Source organism: Peromyscus eremicus, chromosome 15 (genome assembly GCF_949786415.1).
Source record: "Peromyscus eremicus chromosome 15, PerEre_H2_v1, whole genome shotgun sequence".
NCBI classification, from domain to species: Eukaryota; Metazoa; Chordata; class Mammalia; order Rodentia; family Cricetidae; genus Peromyscus; species Peromyscus eremicus.
In genome coordinates, this window is record NC_081431.1 from 32321006 (window position 1) to 32336456 (window position 15451).

The following is a 15451-nucleotide window of genomic DNA, read 5'->3' on the forward strand; positions in this document are numbered from 1 at the left end:
AATAAGTATGATAGCGAAGAGCAGACTCGGCAGGTAGAGAGCTAGGTGAGAGGAAAGATGAAAATTTAGAGAGGAAGGAAGTGCCCAGTTGATCCAGGGCTTTCCTAGTTTCAGTGAAGGGTTCACATTTAACAATGGAAAGCCATAGGAGGATTTTACACAGGGGTATGTGACTTGATTGGGTTGATGATCCCCAAAGAACACTATGCCTGCTGGGTCACCAATGGATAAGCATTAGATATGTTAAGGAAGAGGGCCTAGCTACAGGTGATGATCCATTTTTTTTATGCCTGAAACTCCTATAATCTCAGGGGTCCCTTAAAAAGGAGGAAAGCAAAATTACAAACATATAATTAGGCACATGACCTTGGAAGGGATCTTGTGCAAGGGAGATCTGGAATGTAAAATGATGTTTCTCAGTAAAAATGATGTAACAGGGAATGGAGAGAAATGGATGACTGATTTTAGAGGTAAGGTTGATAGGCATGGATCGATTCAAGAGACAGAAACCAGAAGGTTCAAAATTACTCCCCAAGTTTTGGCTTTTGCCATGGACTGAGTGATGATGCCCATCAGACCAGGGAACTAAGAAAAACTGTCAGTGTGTGGGTATGAAACATGAGTTGTTTGGGTTTGCTCGGCTTGATTGCTCAATAATGCAGCTCAGTAGCATAGGGACTGTGCCACTTGTCTCACATGTGAGGAGGTGGATGTTTGTGTATTGGTGTGGGAAGTAGGTGGGTAAATAGATAGTTCTATTAAAATGTGCTAAGTAAAGTGACAAACTTCAGCACAGAGTGCTATGGAAACACCACCCACAGACATGAATCCCAGCCCAAGCACTCAAAGGAGCCAGACTTCTGAGCTGAGTTTGGAAGGATGAGTAGCTAGCTAAGCAGTAAGAGGAGGGGGCGGGGTGGACATGTTAATGATATTAAAGGAGGAATGATAAAGGCTCTGAGCTGTGAAGCCACAGCATACGATGGAGACTTAAGGCAAGCCATTGTTCTGAGATGAGGAGTGTGAGGGAGGAAATGGACAGAGAGTGAGGCTGGAATGGCTACATCCCTGTCAAAGCTGAACCTGCTGCTCTCTGGATGTGCCTTCTGGGACTAAGCTCCCTGACACTTTGATCCTACTTCCAAGTAGATTTGTTGTGCCTAAGACTTCTGGGAAATATTTATACTGCAGTGCATCCTGTTTTGGCTTGATGAGGTATTATTAATTTCCTTTTATAAAGAGGTCTTACAGTCAGGTGGTTAAAATGGCCAGGGAGAAAAGACAGCTGTGCCGTTGCCACCCATCAAGACATACTCTCATATTTGTGTTCTCCTGTGGCCTCTACTTTACTACATTCAGCAAAAAGGAATTCTGTGTTTCAAATGAGTGGCTGGGTTTATGTCCAGGAGGTATTCTTTATGCACAGCACCCCTCATATATAATAGAGTTAAAATCTCCGCTCCACTGGAACTCGGAAATCCCCAGTGTTCCATGTGGCCTTGAACTCCATATAAACAGATGTTTTAACCATCTGGATATAGCTTACAAAAGACATGAGTATCCATTTATTAATAACGAAGTCAAGTTACCCTCATTCTATACTATTCAATAATATTATCCAAAGGAATTAAGTATCATAACTGTGGTTCATTTTGCATCTGCAGATGGAGTTCAATGAGAAAGAATTGAGAAGAGAAATAAGCTATGCAATCAAAAACATACATGGTATCAGGCAAGTGATTCACGTTTTCCCTGTCTTCAATCTACCAAGGAAAATGAGCACTTCCAAATGGCTAGCAGTTTTTCATCATCAGAATGGAGGAAAGTAGAGAAGTAGAAATCAGAAGAGGAAATCTTGGTTTTAACTCAGCGATAATTTTCTATTGCCAGAGAAAGTTTTTTAAATAATAATAATAAAAACCTTTCTATATCTATGGTCTGTACTCCTCACGATACGAATTGAGTCTTCTACTAATTTCTGAGTAGATGTGTGTGTGTGTGTGTGTGTGTGTGTGTGTGTGTGTGTGTACACGAATGCAGATGTGTGCATACATGCATGTGAAGAGCTTATACAGTGGACCTGAGAGGGTGGAAGGTTAGAATGCAGGGTTGTTGAGGATGGAGGAGTAGTGTGAGTCCAGCCATAGAGATGACAAAGCGCAGCCAGTCTTAATGGAGCTGGGCCTTTTGCGTTTGGGCTGTTGTGGGTAGTGTGGTTAGGAGAGTGGAGCGACATGAGGAGCACAGAATGTGGGCTGGAGTGAGCTAGAAGCTGAATTCTGCCTTATTCAGAGTACGATTATTCTGTTACTTTTATAGTTTAGTATTTTTAGGCTTATATAGCAAATCATCACAGACTGGGTAGCTTATCAACAACAAAATTTGTCTCTCAGTTCTGGAGGCTGACAGCACAAGATGTTGCCCAGCATGGCGTGGTCTGGTGAGGCCCTTATTCCAATCCGTATACTACTCAGATCTCACATGCTCTTATGTGGTTGAATAGAACAATCAAGCTCTCTCCTCTCTTCCTATTAGACACTAATCTCACTCATGAGAGCCCCACCCTTATGAGCTAGTTTCTTCCCAAAGGCCCTAAATCCTAATGTGGTGATATCAAGTATACAGGCTTTCAACATATGACTCTTAGGGGAAACATGCATTCAGTCCACAGAAATGTAGTCTAGAACTATGATATCATTTATTTAAAAAATTTCTTGAGCTCATGTATAGTAAACTAAACATGATTTGACAAGTACGTGTTGAATAGAAATGTCCTGAGTATAAGCCAGTCCTCTTTAAGCTGTTGGTTCATGGTTCATGGATTACCTTAAGTGAAGGAAGGGGTCCTCCTGTTGGTGGCCAGTTGTGGCTCAGCTTCTGCCACAGGGCCAGGATGAAATTATATTGGGAACAGATTCTAAGAGGGACCCTCCTGTCTCTACATGTTTACCATACTGGGATTAAAGGCACTAGCTTCTTAGGCGCTGGGATTGAATTAAGATTGAGAGAAAGAGAGAGAGAGAGAGAGAGAGAGAGAGAGAGAGAGAGAGAGAGAGAGAGAGAGAGAGAGGAGGTTTTTTTTTTTTTTCTTAAAGGGGACTTTACACAGGATGACATTGTCAGGGCACTGGGTGGGCCACGGGCAGGCCTGAATGCTAACACAGCCTCATGGATAGAGTTGACTCTGGGGCCCCACTGCCTCACTATGTACATGGGCAGCTCACATGTTAGGAGAGAGCTACTTTTGAAATCCTTTTGGGATGGTAATGGAAACTTAGTACATCACCCTTGTAATCTCCTGGGTGTTGGTTTTAGACACCCTCCCCCCAGATAGCCCAATCTACAGAAGCACATTCTCTTATAAAACAGCACACTACTTGAATATAACATACACACAGCAACCTCCCTGTGCACCAAGTCATCTCTAGATTACTCACAATACCTTAATGATATATGAAAATAATTGTTACATGACATTTTTAGGTAAGTAATATCAAGAATAATGTCTGTAGTTTTCTGCACAGACACATATTATTTTTTTTTTTGAAAAAAATTCAGACAGGGAACGTGCTGTTATAGAGGCCTGCCTAGTTACATTCCTTTTTGTTGTTTTGAAATAATGAATTGAGACAAATGACCATTACCATTACTTTGTAAGTTATGAAAACATGCTTGGCTGTCTTATGTGCGGTGCAGGGCATTGAGCCCAGCATTTGGCACATACTGAGAAGTCCTGCTCTTCTCAGTACCTGGGCATTGCTCTTAGGTGGGATCTTGGGTTTTAGGATTATTAAAGATAATAGTACAGCGTCCACTTGGAGACTGTTCTTCTTTCAAGCTGGGCAGTGTTGGCGCATGCCTTTAATCCCAGAACTTGGGAGGCAGCGGCAGGAAGATCTCTGAGTTTGAAGCCAGCCTGGTCTACAGAGTAAATTCCAGGCCAGCCAGGGCTACACAGAGAAACTCTGTCTCAAAATCCACATATAAACTATATATAAAGGTGCCATATATAGAACTAGATACTATATATATTTTGTGTTATGGATATATGCATGTTTATCTCTCTCTATTGTGCTTGTGTTGTGTGTGTGCATATGTGTGTGTGTGTGCATGTGTGTGTATATATGTGTCAGGGTGGGAGGTATACAGTTGCACATGTAAGTGTGTGCACTTGTACACGGAGACTTCAGTTGTCCTTCAGGAGCCATCCACCTCATTTTTGAAACAGGATCTCTTATCAGCCTTAAGCTTTCCAAGCAGGCTATGGAAGATGCACAGTGAGCCCAGAGATCATTTCATATTTATCTTTCCTCCTCTGGGATCACAGGCTTGTACCACAGTCCTGTCTTTTTGTGTATGGGTGTTGGGAATCAAACTCATGCTTGCAAGGCCAGTATTTTAATGACTGATCTGTCTCCTCAGCCACCTATATACCTTTTACACCTGGTCTATTGCATGCTTCATTTAAGTCAAAGTCAATTTAAACGTGTTTTAGGGCTACTGGCTACTACTCAGCTGCTGAAATCTAATCTGCTGCTCTCTTTCTCACATTCAGGACAGGGCTGTTTACTCCAGACATGGCATTTGAGGCAATAGTCAAAAAGCAGATAGTAAAGCTGAAGGGGCCTTCCTTGAAGAGCGTGGACCTGGTAATGCAGGAATTGATCAACACTGTGAAGAAGTGTACCAAGAAAGTAAGTTCGGATTATTAAACTTGCCAGCGAGTGTCTCCTTGCTTCATTCACCTTTCTTATCCCTCTGTAAGGCTCTCCCTAACTCCACCTCACTGAAGCCATTCTGTGTCTGTGCAAGGGGAAAGACTGACAGATTGAGGTGGAAGCTGCTTTTGCAGTGGGCAGAGCATTGCCTTCCATCATGCCCGAAATACCTTTGCTTAGTTCAGAATGAGTACATTTTAGCCATCTAATCCCTTTCCTTGTTGTCTGCAACAGATAAACATCACTTTAGGATAATTAGATGAATGCTATAAACAAATCCCTATGGTCTGTGGTTGAAGATAATTGCTAGATAAGGGCATCATTGACACTGTGTGTATCAGTAAAAGAATCTTTTAAATTATTGATAATTCCACTTTAGCCTGGCCTTCTGAAAACAAACAATGTTATGTATTGGTTAAGAGGCCTCTGAGGCCCAGTAACCCAGATTCAAACATTACTTCTGACTTCTCTCTGTATGCACCTTCCAATCCAAATGCAAAGATGTTTCAAATGTGCCGTGCCCCTGTGTGTTTTTGTGGTTTTGTACTTGTTTTGTGTATTTACAGCAGCATGATGTTAGGTGTCCAGAGACTTCAGGCATCATTCCATTTAGTCCTCACTGTCGTGGTGTTATTATTGGCATAAGCCTGTGTCACATATTAGAGTGGCCTGGTAGTATACTGGGGAACATAGCCACCTTCCCATGTCACACATAAATTCATAAGTTGGAGGGAGTAAGTATGATGCCTGAGATCATACAGTGAGGACTAAACAGAGTGATGCCTGAAGTCCTATGGACACCTAACACATTGATTAATCACAGTAAGTGGCCATTTCCACAGCAACCTATATTCTGTGCTTTGAATATATATTAAATCTATAGAGGAGAGTCCTCGGGGAGAGAGTTCCCAGTTTGAGTAACATCTCACTGAAGAATATGAAGAAAATATACTAAATTGCTAAGACCATAAAAGAATACTTTAGGGGGAAGCTGGAACGATGGCTTAGCAGTTAAGAGCACTCATTGCGCTGGCAGAGGACTGGAGTTCAGTTCCTACTACCCACATGTGGTAGCTCATGACTGCCTGTAATTCTGGCTCGGGCGATCTAAAGCCTTCTTCTGGCTTCTATAGGTACCCACATACATGCATGTGTGTGCACACACATTTATAAATTTTAAAAGTTAAGCATATTTGTATTTGTTTATTGTTTCTTTTTCTTTTTTTTAAATTTTATTTTTTATTAATTTATTTATTTATCTTTTTTTACACAGGGTCTCTCTGTGTAGCCCTGGCTAGCCTAGAACTCACTATGTAGACCAAGCTGGCCTCGAACTTGCAGGGATCCACCTACCTTTGCCTCCTAAGTACTTGGATTAAAGGTGTGCCCTACCACAAAACATTTAAAGAAGTCTTTTGTATTGGAAAGGAGAGTTGTGGTAGTATTTAGGGGAAAGCAGGCCTAATCCATGACAGTTGATTCTGGGAACATGAGCATTTCTGGAAAACATGTTTTTGTTTTTGTTGCTCTTTGCTTTATGTGTGGTTACTGGCAGCAATTGGTAGGCAGGGTGTGGGTGTTGGTCCCAGTCTCCTGGAAGAGAAGCTCAGATGAAGAAGATCTGTGCATAGGGAACAAGGCAAGCAAGTGGGACTTGTGGCCCTAAATTCTGAACGATAGGAAGCAAGGGAAGTAACATGGTATCTAGAAGTAACTAGAAGCCGAGAACCCACCTGTGGAATTCCTACAGTTCTTCTGTGAGCCTTGTTGTCCAGGTCTCTCTTTCCACACAAACAGCAAGAGCCCCAAGGGATAAGGAGTCAAGGATGGGGTGGGGCAGAAGTGCATGGGGAAGAAAACCATCTTTTGAACACCAGCATTCCATGGGTTGGAAGCCAGTTAATACGCCACACTCTGGGCTCCCTGTCTTGTTGCCTGTGCATCTAAAGAACTTGTGATTGGCTCTTTAACCGACCTGTAGGATTAACTAGTATTGCCCCCTGTGTTAGCCACCCAGATTGCCAGCTTCAGCACACAGATGTGGTCTGTGCAAAGGCTTTCCTTTAGGTGTGCTGTGTACTCCTGCGTCTATGAACAAAGAGCAATGAAATTGCACTGATCCTTAAACCTATTCACCCAACTTGATTTCACAGAGTATAAACTGATCAAATGCAAAAGGAAAAAAATGGTTTGGTTTCTCTGAAAATTGAGTTGAAGGCTTTGCAAAGCCTTGCTAAATTGTTAGCTGTGAACACTGTGCTACTGGTAAGGTATGGACAGGATAATAGTAAAACAGTGCATGCAGTTGGCTGAGTGCTTATAAAAATGTAGAGTTTCTGCATTCAGCGTATTTAACAAGTGTATTCACGTTCTCCCTCCCTTTAAAGAAAGCAAAACTGGAAATCGTAGATGAAGGATGTGGTTTATGTAAGACAGAAAAGGCATAACTCTAATCAGTGGATCCATATGCAGAGAGCGGGCCCTGGCCTGACATCAAAAGATTGGCACATGTGTGTACATTTATGTTTTCAGTTATAGAAAGTGTTTATGGTATGTATGAATCTTTTTATTTTTATTTATTTATTTATTTTTATCATTTTCCATTTTGTCTGACTTACTGGAAAAGCGACAGTAAGCCTGGGAGGAGTCAGTTTGTGCCCAGATACTTTCTGGCTCCTATTCTTGCTCCCCCGATTTGGAACCTCCCTTTCTATTACAAGTTTTGGATCAATCTCTTGTATATTTTTGCTGTCTTCTTGGAACATTCTATATTTTGCTTTAAATAAAATAAAATGAAACAAAGAAAGCCTAGATTTCTCCCCAAGGTTGTCTGCCCTAGAGATTTGTTCATGGATGGAAATTTATTGGTACAAACCTAAAGAAATATTGAGTGGCCTGAGATTAGGCACAACTTCTCTTGTTGGCCTACTTCTCTTGTCATGGGTTCCAAACATGATTCTACCATTCTCCTGAAAAAGCCTTCCATGTAGTCCCAAGTGGTATTAGGACACTCCCCCAATCTTCCTGCTGTCACAACCAGTCCCTGTTTCCTCCCAGGAAGCATCAGGATTTTTAGAAGCAAGCTGTAGGCAGGCTTCTCTTTCTCACCCACCAGTTCTCAAATATTCAACACAGATACTTAATATTAATTGTAAATGCTTGGCTGCTAGCTCAGCCTTATTACTAACTAGCTTTTACAACTTAAATTAACCCATTTCTATTAATCTATGTGTTATCACATGGCTCATGGCTTTACCTGTCCTCCAGCACACCTTGCTCCCTCTCCATCTCCTGGCAACTCTCCTGACTCTGCCCTTCTTCTTCCCAGTGTTCTTAGTCTGATTTTCCCATCTAACCTTATCCTGTCCAGCTATTGACCAGTCAGCTTCTTTATTGAACCAATCACAGAAAAATTTACACAGTACATGTAATGATTATTCCACAGCAGCTGGCTTACATTTTTCTTCTTCATTTTCAATTAACCTTCAGTCTTTGTCTGTGCAGAGCTCATGTCTAACAGCCAACAGCTACTGTTCTTTGATGCCATTGCTTCCTGAGACTCCCCATTCAGTCCCTGCTGGGGTTACACTCACCTAACTTCCTGTGGTCCTTGGCATCACAGACAGATGTCTTAGAAGATGCAATCCCTAAATCTATGGCATGCAGAACACAGGCCATCCCCTGAACTTTCCTTAGATTTTTAAAAAGGCCATTTAAGAATTAATGGAAGAGCTCAGAGAATATTTGCCTCTGAGACCTACATTCAAAAACACGAGAGTAGTTAAATCAAAGAGCCCACTGTGTTGGAGAGAGAGTTGGGTGAGTAAGACACCTTTGATTTGTTGATCAGTTACTTAATTTCTGCCTGATTTAATGTTTCTACCAGTTGAAACTCAAAGGATGGTGAAAGTGAACATTTGTCTTTATCCTGAGTTCCCAAGAAGCTTGGAAACCATGTGCCCTTTTGTTGGATGGGTGACACAATGTACTGAGGCTTGTATCTTAATGTAATCTTAATGCTACTCAATAATACTCCATTGGATTCCAATTAGTGACTCCTCATATTCTCCATATAGGGATGCTAAATTGAATACTCTGTTCTTCACCTTTACATGATAATCTCGTGGGGGCCATAAACCAGGAGATTGGCTTCTTGTTTCCAACCCCCCCAAGCTTTCCTGTACTCAGAGCACCCCCCTGCCTTATCTTTCTCTCTGATAAGATACTGGCCCTGGTCAAGGCTAACATTCATACTTCCACTCTCACTTCCTAGGAAAACTTGCTCTTAGGAGTCTTTGGTTTTCTGTACAGTCACATTCTCTGTCACATTAACAAGGCCAGCACATACCTATAACCAAGAAAAACTCCACCTCAAGCCTGTCTTCTGTCCTTCTCTCCTCCAGTTAATTTTTCAACCTCCATCTGGCTTTCACTCCACCACTTTCTGAAGATACTCACGGCCAAGGTCAACTGGGGCCTGTCTGCCATAACTTTTGGACACTCTTACTCCTCTTGAAAGTCACTCTTGTTTTGAAGTGGCCATGCTTCTCTCTCACTCACTCTCTTCCATCTTTGAGCACTCCCACTCTTGTTCTCAGTTGCTGTCCATCTTTGCCTCCCTGTAAACCCTGGGATCCTACTGAGCTTGATTATGGACATCCTTCTTTTCTTGCTGTAGTTTTAGTTGGCCGATTATGTCTCTTATCATCAACTACCCTTTAAACCTTGAAATATTGATGATTCCCAAATTGACACCTCCATACCAAGCCTTTTAAAATGGTCTGTATCAGTAGTTTAGTGAGGAAAAGTTTCATTTAGCTCATGGTTTTAGAGAAAATCCAGTTTGTTTTTTTTTCTGGCTGAGAAGATGCGTGGTGGTGGGGGGGTATATGAGCCAACTGTTCATATTTCATAAATCATGAAACAGAAACCATGACTAGAACCCGTGGCACATGTAACCTTGAGAGATCCATCTCTAACAATGTAATTCCTCTAGTCAGGCCCTGTTGCTTCACAGATCCCTAGCCTTCCTACTAATGCTAAAAACTAAGGCCTGATGGCTCCAGACAGAGTCTATGGGAGACATTACAGACGCAAACCAATACACTGTCCTCCAACTACTACAACTACGTTACGTCCTCTCTTAGGTTCTAAAGATTCCTCTAGTGGTCTCCTGATCCTTTGACCTCTAACCTCAGTACCCTCAAATTCACCCTCCTCTACGCTATCAAAGTAGCCTTTCTAAAATTCAGACCTATATTTTGTTTGTTTTATTAAAATTAATGCCCTTTCAAGCCTTGAGCATAAAGTTTAAGTCACTTAGGTTTGCACTTCGCCATCTAATTTCTAAGTACTTGTTCCTCTATGTTCGTTGTCCCTTACTTGTTATGGCCGCCATCCGCCCCCACCCCCCCACCCCCAAGACTTTTCATGTCTTTGGCATTTGTACATGTGATTCTCTTTGTCTCAAATGTCTGCTTTTCCTCTCCTGTCTTCCTCAGTCCTTCCTGCTTTATAAAGGTCCAGCACACTCTTCATCATTTCCTGAATGCTTTCCTGGAGGGCCTCTGCGAGTCCTTTCCTGGCCCCTTTCCTTACTCCTGTCTCCACGCTTCAGTTGCTAACCTATGTCTGTTTCTCTCATCATGCCTGAGCTAGGGTGTGGGAATCTGTATGTGTTCATTTGCTCATGTGAGTCCCTCCTCTTGCTGATGATTATAAGTTTATTTATAACAAAGAGCTTTGCCTTTTATCTCCCAAACCCTAGAACCGCTTGCGATGACTAAACCCCCAGGAGAGGCACTGTATAAATACTTATTAAAAATTTACATGTTCTTAAGTTCCTTGATGCTAAAGAAATATGTACTTGGTTTCGAAAGAGTGTTTTAGTCATTTCTTTGAAAATGAAGACATCTGGACAGGTTTTCATCCAAACATCTGTCATTCTTTATGCTTTATTTTGATGCTCAGTGTTTTTGGCCTTAAGTCTACCATTAACCTCTCATTTTAAAACTAGTATAATTAAAATTAAATTTTTTTTCAGAAAAAATCCTAATTAATGTTACATATGCTAACACTTCATTATTTGACCCCTTTGAACATGAGGCATTGAGAAAGTGACTATATAATTTATTGTCCAGGGCAGGACATTCTTGAGAGTTAAAGGGAGTACTATTAATACTTTCACCATAATTATAAGAGTAAAACAAGACTGCTCCAGGCCATATAAAATATATAGTTATTTTAGCTCGATTATAGTTTCACATACCTGTACACACATATACTTAAAGCATTGTTTTCATTTATACCTCCTCATGTTGATTGCTTTATGTGTAAAATCTTTTAATATTTTTTTCCTTGTGCCATATAAACACACATTAGGTTAAAACATATGGGGTTTGTGTATGTTCAGACAACACTGCACGAAGCTAGATTTTTTAACTCTGGAGAATGTATTTCTTCTCAGATATTTTCTCACTGTTGTCTCTGCAGCACAGGATAACAAGGCAAGGACATTAGGGCTTTATGAGCCGATTGGCTTCTCTCCAGCGACATCTCAACTTTGGAATTTTTCTGGTGGGCATCAGTTTTCATCCGCCTGCCTTTCCCTCCTCTTCTCTGGCACAAGGTCCTGAAGTTCTTTGCAGGAAGCACAGAGAGGAACAACTTGTTTTTTTTACCACAGTTTAGCAACTGCGCCATTTATTGGCCTTTTGGGAAACCACATTCTTGGATCACCATGCTACCAATTAATTGATTCTTTTCTTCACTGCTTAGAATTTTTTTTTCAAGAAGAAAAAAGACACCTTAGTTGGCCATAAGAAACCCAAAGAAGAACTTTGCATTCAAAAGTGCTGTTTGGAAATGCTCAATTTTGTGGCATGTTAGGTCAGTTAATATATGGTCCAGAGTCCATAGAAACTAAAGAAGAGAATCTGAAGTCCTGACCGTGCTTTTCAACACCCGCCATGATCTTGCCCCCGTTTTGTCTCACCTCCCTTCTCTCCTAAGCTCACCTCCCTTCTCTCCTCTCCATTCCAGTTGCACTAGTGTCCTTCAGCAGGCCGAAGAGACATGGCGGTGGGGACTTTGCATTCCTTTCTGTGCACTGAAGTAGCTACAAAAAAGTCAAACATTTACTTCCACCAGGTGTTCAAAGGCCATGTGATCAGAGTCTTTCTGGAATTTTCTAGTTACAGTTTCACAGTTTTTCCATCTCTAAACACCCAGGAGGCTCCCTAGTCTTCATCTTACCCCTCCTTTTCCTTCCAGCACACGTGACTGTGTGAACTGGACTCGTATGTCTCTCGTTGTTAGACAGTGAAGGGACCCTGAGAATATAAGCTCTGACAGCGGGGACTTGCTTTGTTGAGCTCAGTTCTGTTTGCAACCCACAGCCATCCTTTTCATCCCCAATAGCAGTTTTGGACGCTCCATTGGTAGGATAAAGAAATCACATGTTATTGATGTAGCAGGTGACAGTCAACATGGCTGAAGTGGGGTAAAAGGAAAAGTCATAAAGCATCGGAAAGGTTCAGTGGCTCCTTGGTGATGGACTTTCACTCTGGGTAAAAGACCCCAGTTTCAGTTTCTCTAAATCAGGCTGGTTATCGTCTAAAGCTTTTATTGGACACTGTAGGAAATCCAGGCCCAATGCTTAGCTTTTCCTCCTACCTTCTGCTTAGCTTCTTTTCCCAACTTAACTGCTCATTAATGTGTCTACCAAAGATAAACTCGGGATGATGGGAGATAAAACCCTGACTAAGAAAGACCTTCAGGTACTGTCTGGAGACAGTGTCAACCCCTCCGCCCCCAACCTGTTTGAATGTCTTCTGCATTCCTCAAGAAACCAAGCGTGCCTTTACTGACAACAGTAAAGCTTTATTCCAGCCAAGGTTGGACTTTGAAATTTGAATTTCTTAGCATTTGCTGAATAACACGAAAGTTCTCTTTATTTCTGTTTAAAAGTTTTTCCATCCTACACCTCATCATTTCTCCCTCTAGTTGAAGAAAGTATTTGAGGTTTAGAGATTTGGAATTTGCCCACTTGGAGGAGGGCAGCTGACACATTTCTTGCTCTGTAGTCACTTTATCCAAGCCCCTCCAGCCAGGAGCTGGCTTCTTTCCCTACCCTACTAGCTCTGTAGCGTCCCCAAATGCCAAAACAGAGACGACTTCTGTGCTCTGAAGAGGAGCCTCACCATTTTCTGACAGCTCTGCACTAAAATCGCTCCCCATTTCCAATCTTTTGTGAACGTGGGTGAATGTAGTTCTCCTTTCTTCAGGGACGACCATTTTCTCATCTCCTGTATAAATCCAACAAGGTGCCAAACACAAGCAAAGGATTTCTAGAGACTCTTGAGGGCAGCACGCTTAATTCACATGAATGAAATAAATTTTAAATGTTTTCATGAGCAGTGCAGTTATAATTGCTGGTTAGTTTGTAACAAGTGGCCAACATCTGAAAGTTTATAGCTATTAGATGAACAAATAAAGAGCCCATATCTGTGGTCAGCGAGACTCACAGTCAGGTCTAATAGATGAAAGAAACTGTTCTAGCCCTGGTCTGTTTTCTCTGGGATCCCTGCTACAGGTCCATGAACAGTGATTAATTACCCCAAAAGTTACTCTTGAGGCCACAGAATCCTTGGTTGGCTCATGCTTATCCCAGGAGAAACTGAATTGCCTGGCTTTTATGATCTGATTAATTAATGTTTAGTAAATTTTATAAGTGTGTAATTTTTGTTTTATTGAATGGAAATATCTTTCAAGTGTTTCTTTTACCCCCAGAGAAAAATGTGGTTCATACTAAAATTTTTGTATCAAGGTTCCCCAAAATAAGTATACACAACCCCAAATAACACTTAAACTATTGGACATAATTAAGATGTAGTTTTGTATTTTTTTTATTACAACGCAACTTTCTCTCAGAATGTGTATCATTAAAATTTTCTCAGAATCAAACATTCAAGGATTGGATTCTGAAAAAAAGTTGTATTATTTCTTCATTGAAGCTTCATTATTTAAGAAGAGTAAAGTGATTTAAACAAGAAGGTATTTGGCAGTAATTTGCCATTTAATCAATGTGTAGTGTGACTGAAAGTTTCAGTCTCATTGTGAGGGCATTCAATCCCAAGAGGCATTCTTACGGAAGGTTTAACTGTTGATTTCTCCATGCTTTCTCTCTCTTGCTTTTTGAGAACATTCTTCTTGTGTGACTGTATATTTACATAATTAACCAGCCTTCTACACTGTAAGATTCAACATCAGGTGCTCTGATAGCGGCCAGTGGATGGAAATTGCCTAGCAAGTGATGTGATAGAAATCAAGGAATATAAAGTGTCTATCACTGGTAGCAAAGTCTTCCTTCACTGATCTCTTATGAATAATTTACAGAATATAAGTAATTAATGGGGAATTAAAGTCTAAATGTGGTGCTTTTTAGATCAGCATTATTTAGGCAGACACGATTAGAATTCTTTGCAATGTAGGCTTTTAATTGAATGCCAGAGCAAAAGACCTTGAGAGTTATAATGACTTAAATGATTATGGAAATTGTAATTGCACCTTAAGAGATATGGAAGTGAGGCGGACACAGAGCTGGCAATCAGGATAGAGTGTGTTTGAGAGCAGAAAGGAGGACTGCATAAATACCCAGCAATTCCTACTAAATGAGCTGATGAGGTGGAGGGTACAGAGCCTCATCAGAATTCCTTTTGAATGTCAGAAGGACTTTGATGCCCCCTTTCCTGTGTGCATCATAAGAATTAAGCACCACATGTGTAAACACACAATGAAAACCAACATTTTTTAATTTTATGCCCCTGGAACCCTTTGCAGATCAGGCACATAGCAAATATATGCATTTCATTGATGACTTTTAGTGATGCTTATGACTTGCACTGCCTGGTGTTGTCTCTAATTCATGCCCCCCAACACACTCATGTGAGGTCAGGGATTTTGTTGTTTTTCGTTTCCCTTAGAATTTAGTCTGTTGACTTTTGTTTCAGCTGTTGGTATAAAACTACAGGCTGCTTTCATGGTAAAATTGAGCTCAGGGGGTAAAACAAGCCTAGAAAGATGTGTGTGTGTGTGTGTGTGTGTGTGTGTGTGTGTGTGTGTGTGTTCATGTATATATGGTATACATGAACGTAGAGGCCAGATGACAACCTCAGGTACTGCCCACCTTGCTTTTTGAGACCGGATCTCTTATTGGCCTGGGACTTGTCATGCAGGCTGGCCTTGCTGGCCAGTGAGCCTCAGGGACCCTCCTTTCCCAACCTTCCCAGGAATGGGATTATAGACATTTGCTGCCATCCCTGGATTTCTTTTCTTAAACATGGTTCTGGAAGGTTAACTTGGGTCTTCATGCATATACAGCAAGTGCTTATGAGTTATGAAAGCAGTTAGTTTTCTCTATTTTTTGATAGTGGTATAAAAATACTCCACTATAGAAACCTCTTCAGAGGAATAAACTTATGCATAGTTGAAAGAGTTAGTACTATTCATATTGTACTGTGTATGTTCAGCTTTCTCTTTTCACAGATAGTAGACTTGTACCATTAAGAGTTTGGGTGATCTTGTTCTTGAGATGGCTCCATAAAAGACTGGGACTTTTATCTTTCTGGGAAACAAATATGCAATATACAAACTGTCAGTGTGCATAATGACCCCAGGTGACTTCAAGCAGCATCTCTCAGGGAGGCCTTTTCCTAACTTCTTGCAAGCTTGAG

At 41.1% G+C, this 15451-nt stretch overlaps 1 protein-coding gene across 5 annotated transcripts in view; it reads left to right on the forward strand.

The window, feature by feature from the left end:
• The window catches only part of Dnm3 (dynamin 3), a 489100-nt gene that overhangs the window by 174698 nt on the left and 298951 nt on the right, over window positions 1–15451 (forward strand). For all 5 annotated transcript variants that reach the window (XM_059280851.1, XM_059280854.1, XM_059280855.1 and 2 more), the window contains exons 9-10: window positions 1665–1732; window positions 4556–4694. In XM_059280851.1, coding sequence (XP_059136834.1) covers window positions 1665–1732; window positions 4556–4694 — 207 coding nt within the window. The remainder of the gene's footprint in view (window positions 1–1664; window positions 1733–4555; window positions 4695–15451) is intronic.